Source organism: Mustela erminea, chromosome 11 (assembly GCF_009829155.1).
Source record: "Mustela erminea isolate mMusErm1 chromosome 11, mMusErm1.Pri, whole genome shotgun sequence".
NCBI classification, from domain to species: domain Eukaryota; kingdom Metazoa; phylum Chordata; class Mammalia; order Carnivora; family Mustelidae; genus Mustela; species Mustela erminea.
Genome location: NC_045624.1, coordinates 32,717,803 through 32,732,553, shown reverse-complemented (window position 1 = coordinate 32,732,553; position 14,751 = coordinate 32,717,803). Strand labels below are relative to the sequence as shown.

The following is a 14,751-nucleotide window of genomic DNA, read 5'->3' as shown; positions in this document are numbered from 1 at the left end:
CAGATTACAATTATAATTTCATTTTAATTAAATTATAATCTTGTAATCAAACTCATTGATTATTCCTTATAAAAGTTCAGTCCCCTAAAACATGACTTGCCGTGTTAATCTTGGACTTTTGACAAATTGTTGAGCCTTTATATTTTTAGACAAGATTGTTTCTGAGACATCTTCTTTATAAAATTCTGAGGTTCTACAAGACTTTACAAACTCAAAATGGAAAAAAATCTTTACCTTCATCCTCCTTTTTTGCTAATACATGCTAAGATCATCAGAATAAGTGTAATCATAATATTTGACTTGTTTAGCCAAGTTGGCTGGTTGTGCTCTCAAGGGTAAAGTAAGAGGTAATCAATAACCCCTGTGGACTAATTTGGTTCATGGCCCAAGATTGCTCCACTATTAACCATCTTAGAAATAAATGCAAGGTTACAAGGTTAACCAAGAACATTTGGAGAAATGCAATCCATTATCACTGAAGGAAAGTCAATTCTATATGTTAATGTACACTTTAATGACAAGCTGCAGTTCCCTAAAGATTCTGGTATATAAAGTGTAGTTTCTCCATTCTCCATTCTAAGCATAAAATCTTGTAGCAGTAACCTACCAGTATCCTAAAGAAATAAATCTATTAATTTATGCAATTTGTGCCAAGATATGTATCATAAAATCTTGTTGAGGTGAACTATTAAAGGAAAATTCTTGTTGCTAAGTTTTATTTCAATATATATTTAGAGATGTTACAGTGAATTTACTAATCAGTTTTGAAAAACAATTTGAGCTTTAGCATATGTGAAATGAAGATGGTGTTTATTTTTGAGTTCTCTGTTCTTACTAATTTGCTTCCCATTTCTGAATTTTTCTCCTAAACTACCACAGTGAACATTGTATCATGGAAATTAAAAGTGACTTCCACTCTTTAAAGAAGATAAATTCTAAATGACATTCAGAGGGGTAGACATCACGTATCACAATAATCTCAGTAAAATCTGAATATTTTGGTACAAAGAAATATACTTCAGTGCACCTAAAATACAGATAGAATTAAAATCAAAAGATAATAGTCATGGACATTTAATAGATTTCATTAGGACTTTCTCTTCTTGGGCTCTACTCTTTCCCTAATGTCTAGGGAATAATACACATTTGTAATTACAGTGTTAATAGAAGAGAAAGGAAGAATATAAATAAAGCTAGTATCTCGACTCCATTGATAACATACTCCATTGATAAAAGGCTATGACTCAGCATCATTTACCATTACTGTATAGTAGTAATGCCTATGGAAGGATTTTTTGAAATAGTTCTTAAATTGGTACCATTACTGGATTTAAAATTCCTTTTTTCTTTTTGTAGTCAGTGTTTATATATGCATATTGTCATAATAAATCAGAAGTGTATATGCTTAGAACTTAATAGTGCTCAATATTAATACCTAAGTAAAAGGAATTACTTCTTTCAGAATCACGAAATAAAAATAAATAGACATAGGTTTTTTGTCCAACTGAGCTACTTACGGATAATTTTGAGTGTCCCTCAAAATCAAGGCATGGTATAAAATTCTCTTATTTTGTAGATCATAATGCATTGTTCTAATGAGAGTACTTTTCACATGTTAAGTGTTAACTTTAGATATGAGTACTCTAATTCTGTGGATTTTCATGATTGGGCAGATTGCCAAAATATTACAAGGAACCCAGAAGTAATTTTATAGCAAAGCCAGTACAGTGATCCATTAACTCTGTGACTTTTTCAGAAACATATGTTAGTATTCCAAAAAAAAACTAACAGGTATAAACCTGCATTTCAGAATATGTGTTTAGCATACAAAGAGCTACTAGGGGTATGGGGCACCTGGGTGGCTCAGTGGGTTAAGCCTCTGCCTTTTGGCTCAGGTCATGATCCCAGTGTCATGGGATCCAGCCCCGCATTGGGCTCTCTGCTCAGCAGGGGGCCTGCTTTCCTTCCTATCTCTGTCTGCCTCTCTGCCTACCTGTGATCTCTGGCAGATAAATAAATAAAATCTTTAAAAAAAAAAAAAAAAAGAGCTACTAAGGGTAAAAGGAAAGTTGACATGAAAAGGCCAAAAAAATAAGATTCATTATCTGGGAGGCAAAAATGAATAACATATTAGATGCTTGTTTGTAATGTCACAATTTCCTACTATTAATATGTGTTTAATTTGCATACCAAAAGCCATTTTAAGTGAGAGGAGGATATGCCTTTTATGTGGAAGTTTAATCCTAAACTGGAACAGAAGAAAATTCCTGACACTTACAGCTCCTTATATAAAGTCTTTCTCTTTCCAGATATCAAAACCTTTAAAATATTGTATTATTACCCAGTCTTTTAAAAAACATTTGCTACTTTGTACTCTTCAGTGGCTGTCAGACTACATTGACTGTATTTGTGATAGCCCCTGGTAATCTGAACATTTGTTCTGTTTATTCTTTTTTTTAATTGAAGTATACTGGACACATAAGGTTACATTAGTTTCAGGTGTGTAATGATTCAACAAGTTTGTAGTTATGCTGTGCTCACCACAGGTATAGCTACCATCTGTCACCAAACAACATTATTACATACTTCTAACTATATTCCGTATTTTTATCCCTTTTATTGCCTTATTAATTCCATAACTGGAAGCCTGTATCTCCCATTCCCCTTCACCTCTTTATTCAGTTTACTGTTAATTAAAGCATGTCAGTTGCGAAGAAATAGCTTAAAATTTTTCCCCAAAAAGTAGCTTATATAATATAGTTTTGATCTGTATTTTAAGCCTTAGCTTTAGAATTCTTTAGTTGTATCCATTGTATATGTCCTTTCTTATCAGTAGGATGAAGATTAAATGTAGCTCATAACTGAACTTAACCCTTTGATTCTTTTAAATATTTCAGTGATTTAAAAATGAATATCCAGCATCCATCCCCCACACTCTCATATTGTAGCATTAAATTTAAATCTGGAACTTAAAATTTATTCAAATTATTTTCCTTACCTTATTTACAGCTGCTGTTTTTATTTTTAAGGAATGGTCGTTGGAGGTCAGAGTGGAAGTTTACAATCACCCCTTCAACCACTCAGGTGGTTGGCATCTTGAAAATTCAGGTATGAAATAAAAAGAATTTGTTTACTGCTCTCTAGATGATTCTGAACAGAGAAACAACTAATTCATAAATTTACTTTTTCTCAGTACACAATAAAAATTTCTTCTCTAGATCTTTGTTTTGAGGTATTGGGGAAAACAAGTAGTGTTGATTTCTTCTTTCAAATAACCTTGCAGTTCATTCCCTAGTCATCAAAAATATGCAAGGATAGCTTACAGATTCTAAAAACACAGCTAAAATTAGATGCTACCATTTGGTCTGCTCTTCAGACAGTTTGTTCATCCAAGCATCCTCTGAGTTTGAGTTGTGCTGTTCTGTCTCCTGAATTGGGTGGAATTGGGTGAGGTATAATATTAATGTATGTATTTGCATATAGATATATAAGTATATATTTATTGTATTTATATATTAAAATGTAGATATGACATTTATCCTTTAAGTATCTTCTGTACTCATATTTGATTTCTTATAAGAAACCCACCATAATTGAATTCTCTGACTCATTTAATATAAACTCAAATGTTTATATAGAAGAACATATGATAAATAAGAGGAAGTATTTGAATATAGATATTACTAAACAGGTTAAAGACTGACCAGTCTTTTTCTATACTGGTTCACTTATTTATTCAGTATATTTCATTAATTGTCATGAAAGGTATTGTGCTAAAAGCCATAAAGGAATAAGATGGATCAGATACAGCTGCTTTGTCATTTGACTCCACTATACATTTCTAGTCTTTATCCTGTTGTTTTTATGTCTTGTTATGATTGTCCATTAGGGGATAGAGAAGAGAGGCTAAGAGTGTGGGTTTTGAAAGCAGTCTGCCTGAGTTTGAATCCCAGATCTGTATGACCACAGGAAATCATTTAATATTAGCTGTTTTTGCTTGTTTCCTCATGAATCTAAAAAAGAAAACAACAGTAGAAAGCTTATATGGTTGTTTGAAGATTGGTTGATATGGGCAAAATGGTTGGAACAGAGTCAGACATGAAGTGCTTGATGAATGATGACCATTACTGTTGAATTATTCTCTCCTTCAGTTGGGTCTCAATAGCTTTCACCTGGATAATTTCTAAAATGGTGCTTCTGTTGAGCCAGAGCTTATTGAGAGCTGGGATTGTCTGATTCATAGCTCTGTCTTCATCACTTAGCGTGATGCCTAGCATATAATTGTTATTTTATTGAATATCTGGACCCTTTGCCATCCCCCAATCTATTTTTCACATTGCCATCGTCACAAAGATGATTTCTAAAAATTTAAATCTGGATATATTATTTCGTAAGACCACTCTCACTTACTAGATAGGCCAGACATGTTTGCATGGCACACAAGGCCCAAATTGATTTGTCTTTACCTATTTTTCCAGTCACTCTTCTCGCTCCCCAGTCTCATACACATTCCAGCCATAAGTACCTCCAAGCCTTTCTACAGTATGCAGTTCTCTTAGCTCAGTTGCATTATCTTCCCTGGTTTAATTGTTGTCATACTTATATTGCTGAACCCAAGTCTTGTTACCTCCTTTCTGAAATCCTTTCTTAAATCTCAAAGAGTCTCAAGACTCTCAGTGTCCCAAGATTCTCTATGTACTTTGTACATATCTCTTACTGTGTTGTATTGAAAAGTAAGGCCAAGGACTCTTTTTTAAAAGCTGTGCATCCCTAGAACCTTCTGTAGTAGCAGGCGTGTAATCATTCAGCTAATGCTTATTGAATAAATTTGTGTCTGAATTATGAGGAATTAAATGGTTGATGGAAATGCACAAAAGAGGAATGATATTTGGGAGGGAATATGGTGTGTTCAGTTTTGGAAATCTTGAGTTTAGTTATCAGTAAAATATCTATTAGATGGAAATGTCCAGAGTCAGGTCAGTGGAGGGCTTGCCTCAGTCATTACAGGAACAGTAAATTAATCTCACTAGGCTGAAGACAGAAAGAGTTATCCTGGAGTTTGCAAGGTCAGGAGCTCAGCAGAGAAGTCTAGGTTTAGAGCTGAAATTGGTAGTCATTTGCACTGATGTGTTGTTGAAGCCGTGAAGATCTATCTTGATGATTCCTATAATGTGTGGTTTCTGTAATTTCTTTTTCTAATAGGTTCATTATTATGAAGATGGTAATGTTCAGTTAGTGAGTCATAAAGATATACAAGATTCCCTAACAGTGTCTGTAAGTAATTTCAAAATAAAATTTCAACAACCTGATAACTTCTTTAAAACCAGAACAGTTTTGAAATTAACATTTTAAGTAATATTTCTGCTTTAGATTAAAGTGTTCTCAAATAGATTAAAGATGGTAAGTTAACTGGAAGTCTGTATATAACTTTTTAGAAGTTTTATTGGTATAATTCATAACCATTCAATTCACCCATTTAAAGTATAAAATTTCATCTGTGCTTTTTAGTATATTCACAAGACTATATAATCACCACAATCTAATTTCGAATGTTTTTGTCTTCCAGAAACCCTGTACCCATTAGCAGTCACTCCCCATCTGTCTCCCTCATCAGCTTTCCCCCAAAACCCTCCTCAGCCCTAGGCAATTGTGAATTTACCTTTTAACTCTATGGATTTGTTTATTCTGGACATTTCATATAAACGGAATCCTATAATATGTGGTCTTTTGAAACTTTTTTTCACTTAGCACGATGTTTTTAATGTTTATCAGTGTTGGAGGATATATCATTACTTCATTCCTTTCTATTCCAAAATAATATTCCATATACCACATTGCATTTATCCATTTATCAGTTGGATTGACATTCGTGGTTTTTTTTACTTTTTGCTGCTTTGAACTCCTGTGTACTATTTTTTGTGGAGACGTTTGTTTTCATTTTTCTGTTTTTTCTTTGGTGGCGGTGGAATTGCTGGGTTGTATGTAGTTCTGTGTTCAACCTTTTGAAGAACTTTTGCCAGATTATTCCAGAGTGGCTGCACCATTTTACATTTCCATCACTTGTCTACGAGGGTTCCACTTTTCCATGATAGCCATCCTGTTTGGTATAAAGAGGTATCTTATTGTGGTTTTTATTTACATTTTCCTGATGGATAATGATGCTGAGCATCTTTTCATGTATTACTGGTTATTTGTATATCTTCCTCAGGAAAATGACTATTCAGATCCTTCATCTATTTCTTAATTTGTTATTTGTGTTTTTATTGTTGAGTTGTAATTGTTACTTACATGTTTCGAATACAAGTCCTGTATCAGATACAGGATTTGCAAATATTTTCTCCCATTCCGTGTGTTGTTTTACTTTCTTATTGTTATCATTTGCAGAACAAGAGATTTTACTTTGGATGTAGTCCCAATTTATTTTATTTTTTTTTTATTGTTGTTACTTGTGCTTTTGGTGTATTAATAGAAACCATTGCCTAACCCAAGGTCATGAAGATTTACTCCAGGGTTTTTTTATAAGAACTTTATAGTTTTAGCTCTTAAATTTAGGCCTTCAATTCTGTTACTGAACTTTTAAACTCTATTGTGTTTTTCCCCTCTATCTGGATTATGATTAAATGAAGTTTTTCTGAAGTTCAGCTTTCAAATTCATGAAACTGTGAACTTGATTTTATTTCCCAACGTAGTTCTCTCACACATTCTTTCCATTACACATGCAGTTCTTTCTTTGTGGGATTTTTTTTTTGCCCCAGTGATATTAATAATATAACATTAATAGTCAATTTTATATTTTCCTATAAACTTTTGTGTCACATACCTAAAAATGCCAATATATTATAAACATCAACTGCTAATATACAAAATTAGCTAACCAACAGGTACAAAGAAGAGTTCATTTTTAATTTAAGAAAGCATTTGATTTAACATTAAGAAACACGTGTGAATGTGTAAGGCCAGTTGCTACCTGGGAAGAGAGGAGAGCTGGTATTTAAGAAAATGTTTCACTAGCATTTAAGTGACTCTACATTTATGCTAAATAGTACTCTACTTGCAAAATTTGCCAGTAAAAGAAACTAAGGTCTGGTTTTCCATGAGACACTATGTTTGGTATTGTTCTTTATCGTGTCCATACATGTAACTTTTGCATAACAGAGTACTTGGTCCTATATTCTTTAGTTTGACACTAAGCAAAGATTCTTCCTAAAAGACAGTTGTCCTCAAAGTTACAGACTGTGGAGTTGTTGTGAGGTGGTCATAGTAATTAAACTTGACCAATACACCTTTTATGCTGCTTTTTAGAAATGAATGTTTTACTTTATTTTGCAAGATTTTCTTTTCTTTTCTTTCTTTTTCTTTAGCTGTTTTTGGACAGAAAAAAATGCACATATAATAGAAATATAAATACATATGTATAAATACATAAGACATACATAAAATAAGGTATTACAGAATTTTTTATTAACACTGTTCACATTTTTGCTGTTAGGAAGAAAGCAAAGAAACTCATATATTGGAATGTTAAAATTTTTCCAGAAGATATTTAAACACTATAGTAAATTCACCTTAAACTTTAAAATAAGCTTTTCCTGGGGTGCCTGGGTGGTTCAATGGGTTAAGCCTCTGCCTTTGGCTTGGGTCATGATCTCAGGGTCCTGGGATCGAGCCCCACATGAGGCTCTCTCCTCAGCAGGGAGCCTGCTTCCCCCTCTCTCTGCCTGCCTCTTTGCCTGCTTGGGCTCTCTCTCTCTGTCAAATAAATAAATAAAATATAAAAAAATAAAATAAGCTTTTGCCAATGTTTTAAAATTGTATTATTATGGTGGTAAATACTGTTGAGTACATATTTAATACTTAGATACAGTCATTAATTAGAAATTTATGACTAACTTCTTACCTGTAAAGATTGTCAAATTCATATTAAGTGTTATAATTGAGTTTCTCATCAATATGTATTATTAATACTTTGCTTTCCTTAAACAGTGAAACCAGGCTCATTCTGCAGACTTTCGAAATACTTCTGCCTAGTTTCCATTGGACTTAGAATAATTGATCCTACAATATTTTCACTTTGTTATAATTTCTGTGTTACTTATTAAACTACAGTAGAGCAGTAATTATACATATATTGACATACCTATTTAAAAATAATAATGGTGTACACAAAAATAAACTCAGAATGGATTAAAGACCTAAATATGAAGCCTAAAACCATCAAAATCCTAGAAGAGAAGAGAACACAGTAATTTTTTTGACCTTGGCATTAGGAACATTTTTCAAAGTATGCCTCCTAAGGCAAGCGAAATAAAAGCAAAAATAAACTGTTGGGACTACATCCGATAAAAAGCTTTTGTACAGTGAAGGAAACCATCAACAAAACAAAAAGGCAACTTCTTAAGTGGCAGAAGATATTTGCAAATGATGTATTTAGATTAGGGGTTAATATACAAAATATATAAAGAACTTAGATAAGAGCACCTCGGTGGTTCAGTAGGTTAAGCATCTGCCTTCAGCTCAGGTCATGATCCCGGGAGCCCCACGCTGGGCTTTCCTTCTCAGCGAGGAGCCTGCTTCTCCCTCTACCTTGGCCTGCTGCTCCCCCTGCTAGTGTTCTCTCTGTCAATAAATAAGTAAAGTCTTAAAAAAAAAAATAAAAAGTCAACACCCAAAAAATAAACAGTCCAATTAAAAAATAGGCAGAGGACCTGAATAGACATCCTTTTTGAAGAAGACATACAGATAGACAACAGACATGAAGAGGTGCTCAACATCACTAATCATCAGGGAAGTGCAAACCAGTATCACAATGATACATCACCTTTCACCTGTCAGGATGGCTAAAATCAAAAAGACAAATAGTGTTGGCAAGGATGTGAAGGAAAAGGAACCTTCATGCAGTGTTGGTAGGAATGCAAACTACTATCGCCACGGTGGAAAATGGCATGGAAGTTCCTCAAAAAATTAAAAGTAGAAATACCATATGATTCAATAATTCCAGTTCTGGATATTTACCCAAAGAGAATGAAACACTAATTGGAAAAGATATAGGAATGTTTATTGCAACATTGTTTACAGTAGACAAAATATGGAAGCAACTTAAGTATCCCCCAATAGACGAATGGATAAGGAAGATTGGGGATGCTACATACAATGGAATATTATACAGCCATAAAAAGGATGAGATTGTGCTATGTATGACAATATGGTTGGACCTAGAAGATACTACACTTAGTGAAATAAGACAGACGAGAAAGTCAGTTACCATATGATTTCACTCATTTGTGGAATTAAGAAAAAAAACAAGTGAATAAACAAAAAGATACTAATATACAGAACAAACTAATGGTGGCCGGAGAGAGTGGAGGTGGGGGAAGGGCAAAATGGTGAAGGTGAGTGGAAACTACAGTCTTCTAGTTATGGAATGACTAAGTCATGGGAATAAAAGGCATAGAATGAGAAATATAATCAATGATTCTGTATTAGCACTGCATGGTGACAGATGTAGTTACTTGTGAGCATAACATAATGTCTAAACTTGTTAAATCACGATGTTGTACAGCAGAAACTACTGCAACTTTGTGTGTCAATTATACTTAAAAAAAATGGAAAACTTAAATAGTGGTATTTTAAATTACCATTTACGTTTGGTTTTGTTTTCCATTCAGAATGAGGTGCAGACAGCAAAAGAATTTATAAAGATTGTAGAAGCTGCAGAAAATGAATACCAGGTATGTTTTTCAAAAATACTACATAATTTATATTTGCTTTAACTAATGGCACTGAAATTTTAATTTCATTTATGAGCCTGAATTTTTTTCATTTGTTTCACTATAATAAAACATAGTCTTATATTTTTTAATTTGCTTGTTTTTAATTCAGTGACAGACTAATGAAAATGGCAAAAACTCTGTTTTAGCCAACTGTAATTTTTGAGTGTTAGTCATAATATGCAAGATCTTAAATGGTTATTTTGTTCTTGATTGGAAAATTTAATTTATGAAGTAATTCCCAAAGTATTATTTAGATTATGTGTAATGTGCTTGGATCTTACTTCACTTTATATTCTTATTTTTATCAGCTTCTAAACTGTACTCTTGAAACTTACATATTTAATTTGTGGATTAGCCCTATTTCTGCTCCTTACAAACAATAATATATAAAATTATTCTGAGTGAAATAGTAAAATTGATCCAAAATGAGAATATACAAATATTAAATCTAATTTACAGTTTCATTTCATTAAATATTCAAAATGATTATAAGCTTTTTCTTTTAGGGGCACCTGGCTGGCTAAGTCAGTAGAGCATGTGACTCTTGAACTCACAACTGTGAAATCCAGACCTGAGCCAAGATCAAGAGTCCGACACTTAACTGACTGAGCCACCCAGGTGATACCTCTTTTTGTTGCTTTTAAACAGCTTTTAAAACCACATTGGGGTTTTTACTTGACTTTTTTTTTTTTACTTTTTAAAAACTGAAATAGGCTGCTTAAATAAAAGTTTTTCTAAAACATCTGTGTGCTTTATAAATTGTTCTGTTTCTTTTATTTCTTTAAACTTTTAACTACTGTTTTTCATAGACCGCCATCAGTGAGAATTATCAGACAATGTCGGACACTACTTTCAAAGCCTTACGTCGACAGTTGCCAGTTACACGCACTAAGATTGATTGGAACAAGATCCTTAGCTACAAGATTGGCAAAGAGATGCAGAATGCATAAGATGAACATTGCATGACCGGATCATTTTAATGTCTTTGCGTTTAAAAAAAAAAATCATTGCAAAAGTATTCAGAACTGTCAAGCTACCCAGTCAGATGGGCTGTTGCCATTTAAAAATCACTGTAATTAATTAGTTTGGTTAGAGCACAAAGCTTAGCTAATCAACCATTATTTTTCATTTCTTTTCTTCAAAGAGGATTGAAAATCAGTTTAGTTTAAATGTCTTTTACTTTCTGTTACACTTTTCTTTCTTATAATTAAGAGATGATTCCTCTAGGTTAATGTTAAAAGTTTTTGAAGTGTTTCAAAAATATTTTACTTATCATAACCCTAAAATTGTTGTCTTTTGGTTTATGAAGTGGGTAACTTTTGATATTTGCCCAGTTCTTTTTAATGGCGTCAATAATGGACATTCTAGTTTAAGGTGGTTGATGGATTTAGCCATATATGCTGCTAAAGAAATTGTCTACCTTTTTCCCCCTCACCTCTACCATTTATGTAAGATCAAGATTAGAGGGAAAGCATTTTCTATATCAATTGTGTTTTGAACCTTTCAAGAAGGTTATTTAGCTAGCTTAGTGTTTAACTAAACTTTTTTAAAACAAGGCCAACGTCTAATGCTGTTTTGAGATTCTGAAATTAAATGAAAATACTTATTTCAGAAATGCATTTAATGCTTTTTTCTTGTGACAGTTACGCAAATTAGCTTGAACTCCATATGTCCCTGAGTTATTTTTATCATAAAGCCACAAATGTATTATAACAAGGCAAATTGTAATATATATAATCCTGAACTCATGACCATGTCTCAGTTTATTTCTTTTCTTGGATTGAAAAGTACTGAAATTCAATGTGACATTAAAATGAAAATTTTCCTAATTTATCTGAGTAGATATCACTTATCAATGAGTCATACTATTTTAAAATACTTTCTTTGGATATTGTGATTCTTAACTGGTTGTAAATTAGAAAAGCTGGGAGTACATATGGTGTGCATTACAGTCTAAATTTTTCCATCTTCCTGTGCATCATAAGCATGTTTGTAATATTTTAAAATTTATATTTACTGATGCTACAGGAATTTTAAACCTGTGGTGAATGTTAATATTTATTGTAGAGAGTGGGGTAGATTTATGGTTTCATTCAGTCGAGTATGGTTATTATACTCCAGTGGAATTCCTTCCTCACATACTCTTGAAGATGTCTGGGCCTGGAAGTGTTTTTTTTTAAAACACCACTTTCATTATGTACAATAAAATATTTCATTAGCTTGAGTTGTATAGAATTTAAAAATTTTCCCAGTGAAAGCATGTTACTTAACTTGTTTTTAAAAGTCAGAATTGGGCTTTGAAAACACTGAGAATTTAATATGAAATTTGATGGCTTGATTTAAGTCATTTTCTCTAATTTCGTTAAATTGTTTTCTCTAGTTTTGCCATATTGGGTTTTCTGAAGAAAATGAATTAGCAATGTTAATTGTCTCTTTCCTTCTTTAAAAGACATTTTCAAAAGTCTTATGATGATTCTGGACTATATACTAGGTGAATCTTTAATTGCCTAGCTCAGTCATATCAGTTGGACTGTCATGGATTTTTATCCCCTAAAGGTCAGTTACTTTGGCTGTTTAACAGCCTAGAGTGTGATCTTGAAAATACATGCATTTGTCTTTAAGGTGATGACTTAAGGGTGAAATACGGAGGCAAGGGTAAAATTAGGGGAACAGTTAGGCTAGTGCAGTGACCTGGTTGAGAGCAAACGGTGGCTTGGTCTGAGGTGGTAGCTATAGGCTATACAGGTAGTGATTTCTAGATATGTGTTAAAGGTAAAATCAGAAAGATTTGCCAAAATTTGATTGCTGAATATGAGATAAAGAGAAATGTCAGAGACATTTGGGGGGTTGAGAAATTGGGGGTAGGGCTGATCATGAGCCATGAGCTCAGTGTTTGATTTCAAGGGGAAATACCATGTAGCAGTTAGATACTGGAGACAGGAGGTAGAGAGGTCCTCTGGGCTGAAAGAACAGGAGAGTGAATGGACCTGGGTGACAGGGTTTGGTAGTTAGACAAAATGAAGGCTAACTCAAGGTTAGTGATGATTTAAAGTGAGACCAGCGAGTATGGCTCTCTTAAGCATGTGGAGCTGCATGGGTGCAGGCATAGAGTAGATGAATTAAACTTAACCAAAGCTGTGGTTTTGCCAAGAGAGGTTGACTGACCATGGGGTGAGGGGATAAACTTGTAATGGTAGCCTATGGAACTCAAGCTAGGTGAGGAGGGGGAAATGAAGCCAGGAGGAGAGCAGAATAGTGAAAATGTGGCACAATCAGTGGATTATAGGTACAGTTAGAGTTGGGTTACTAGAAGGAAATGATCTGGTAGTGTAGGAAATGGTGATTAGGGTGACGTGTTATTTAAAACTGAGATTTTTAAGGAGTTAAATTTATTTATAATGATACTAGGATCAAGGAAGTGAGTGGTTGGGGTAGGAGGGGAGAAGAGTTCAAGCAGCTGTGAAGCCTGGGGGTACTGTGGGGTATTGAAATTACAAATTACAGTGGAAGTAAGTATTTTGACATGAGTGCTGTTTTTTGAGAGGACACCTAGATATACATTCATAATACATTTGTATGAGTTAAGCAAATAATACGGTACAGATATTTAATGAGGCATTTTTTAATTGGGGATTTTGGAAATTAAAAAGGGAATAGGAGCACTTAAAAAGTATTCTGGAAGTTCTGGTTAAAAATGTTCTTTAAAAGTGAAATTCTTAGGAAAGTAATTATAGACAACTATAAGTAATTCCATAGCATTTGGGTGGCCCTTTCTGTGGTTAAAATCAGTTTTTACTTTATCACACCAAAAGTTTTGGAATGATGCAAGATCCTTTGAAAAGATCTTCCATGCTGAAAATCATTTGTGCCTTTGCCAACTAGTGGGTTTAAAATATAAAGGCATATTTTGCCAGCAGTTAACATGGGTGTTTTGTAATGCATGTGTGTTGTGAAACATCCTGAGAAGAAGTACATTTCTTTTCCCTTCTCTAGGATAGATTATTTAAAAGCAGCATCACAATGTACTTGGTATCCTCAGTTGTAGTATTTTTGTCCTTGAAACTAAGTTTTTTAAAGGCATGACTTTATATAGGCATCTTCACATTTGATATTCTGAGTATTATGCAATAGCGTTATTGTAGAATTGACTAGTGGTGTCAGCTATTGGAGAATATTCAAAATATTCAATTAAAATTAAAATAACCAGTGAAACTTTTAAAAGGTCTAATTGGTATTAGAAATTAATGTCTGATCATTTAAGATGAGTCACACTGTTCAGAGAACTATTCTAGTCATTGTAGAGTCAGGAAAATACAAAAATTATTTCTTGAAGGAGTCTATGAAGTAGTCATGTGGGTCTGCAGCAGTGTTCTTGAAACTTTTTTACATCATAAATTATATAGAAAGTAATATTTGTAAGGCGTTCTGGGAGAATGGATTAGGCTGCTTGCCAGTGGCCTTAAGGCTTGAGGGGACCCTAGTCTCGGTACACCTTGAGCCCATTTAGGGAGGTGTGCTGTGGGTAATACAAATAAAAGTACTTACAAGATGAATTTCAATCCTGACTTACCTGAGGTAGCTTTTAAAGACTTGGCCAGCTAAGGAAGTTTTCTTGGGAAAGATGAGTACAAACTCTACTTTAGCACACTAATATTTTTTTGTAAGTATGTATGTAACCGATGGGCAGGAAGTCCTCTCGTATCTTAATGAAACCTCAAAATACAGCTAATAGGTTTTTTTGTGTAGCTCCCTGGTATGTTGTGGGTCAGATAGCATTATCCAGTTGAAAACTAAATGACATTGTTTTGTTTGTTTTTACATATATCACAGTATAAAATGAAGTCAACAGAAAGGGTAAATTTAAAAATCAGTGTTCTTACAAAACTAGAGTATGGCTAATAAGATACTAGAACATTTTGTCCCTAGTTCTGGTATAATCTAAGAAAATTGTAGTTTAATGTCAGTTTTAACATAGTGTTAA

The 14,751-nt window shown here is 33.4% G+C and overlaps 1 protein-coding gene across 1 annotated transcript in view; it reads left to right on the top strand.

Annotated features, from left to right (window-relative positions):
* The window catches only part of CAPZA2 (capping actin protein of muscle Z-line subunit alpha 2), a 61,480-nt gene extending 49,881 nt beyond the window's left edge, over positions 1 to 11,599 (top strand). Inside the window, exons 7-10 of the mRNA XM_032304447.1 lie at positions 3,030 to 3,108; positions 5,203 to 5,274; positions 9,666 to 9,728; positions 10,580 to 11,599. Coding sequence (XP_032160338.1) covers positions 3,030 to 3,108; positions 5,203 to 5,274; positions 9,666 to 9,728; positions 10,580 to 10,720 — 355 coding nt within the window. The 3' untranslated portion in view covers positions 10,721 to 11,599. The remainder of the gene's footprint in view (positions 1 to 3,029; positions 3,109 to 5,202; positions 5,275 to 9,665; positions 9,729 to 10,579) is intronic.
* The last annotated feature ends 3,152 nt before the right edge of the window (positions 11,600 to 14,751 follow it).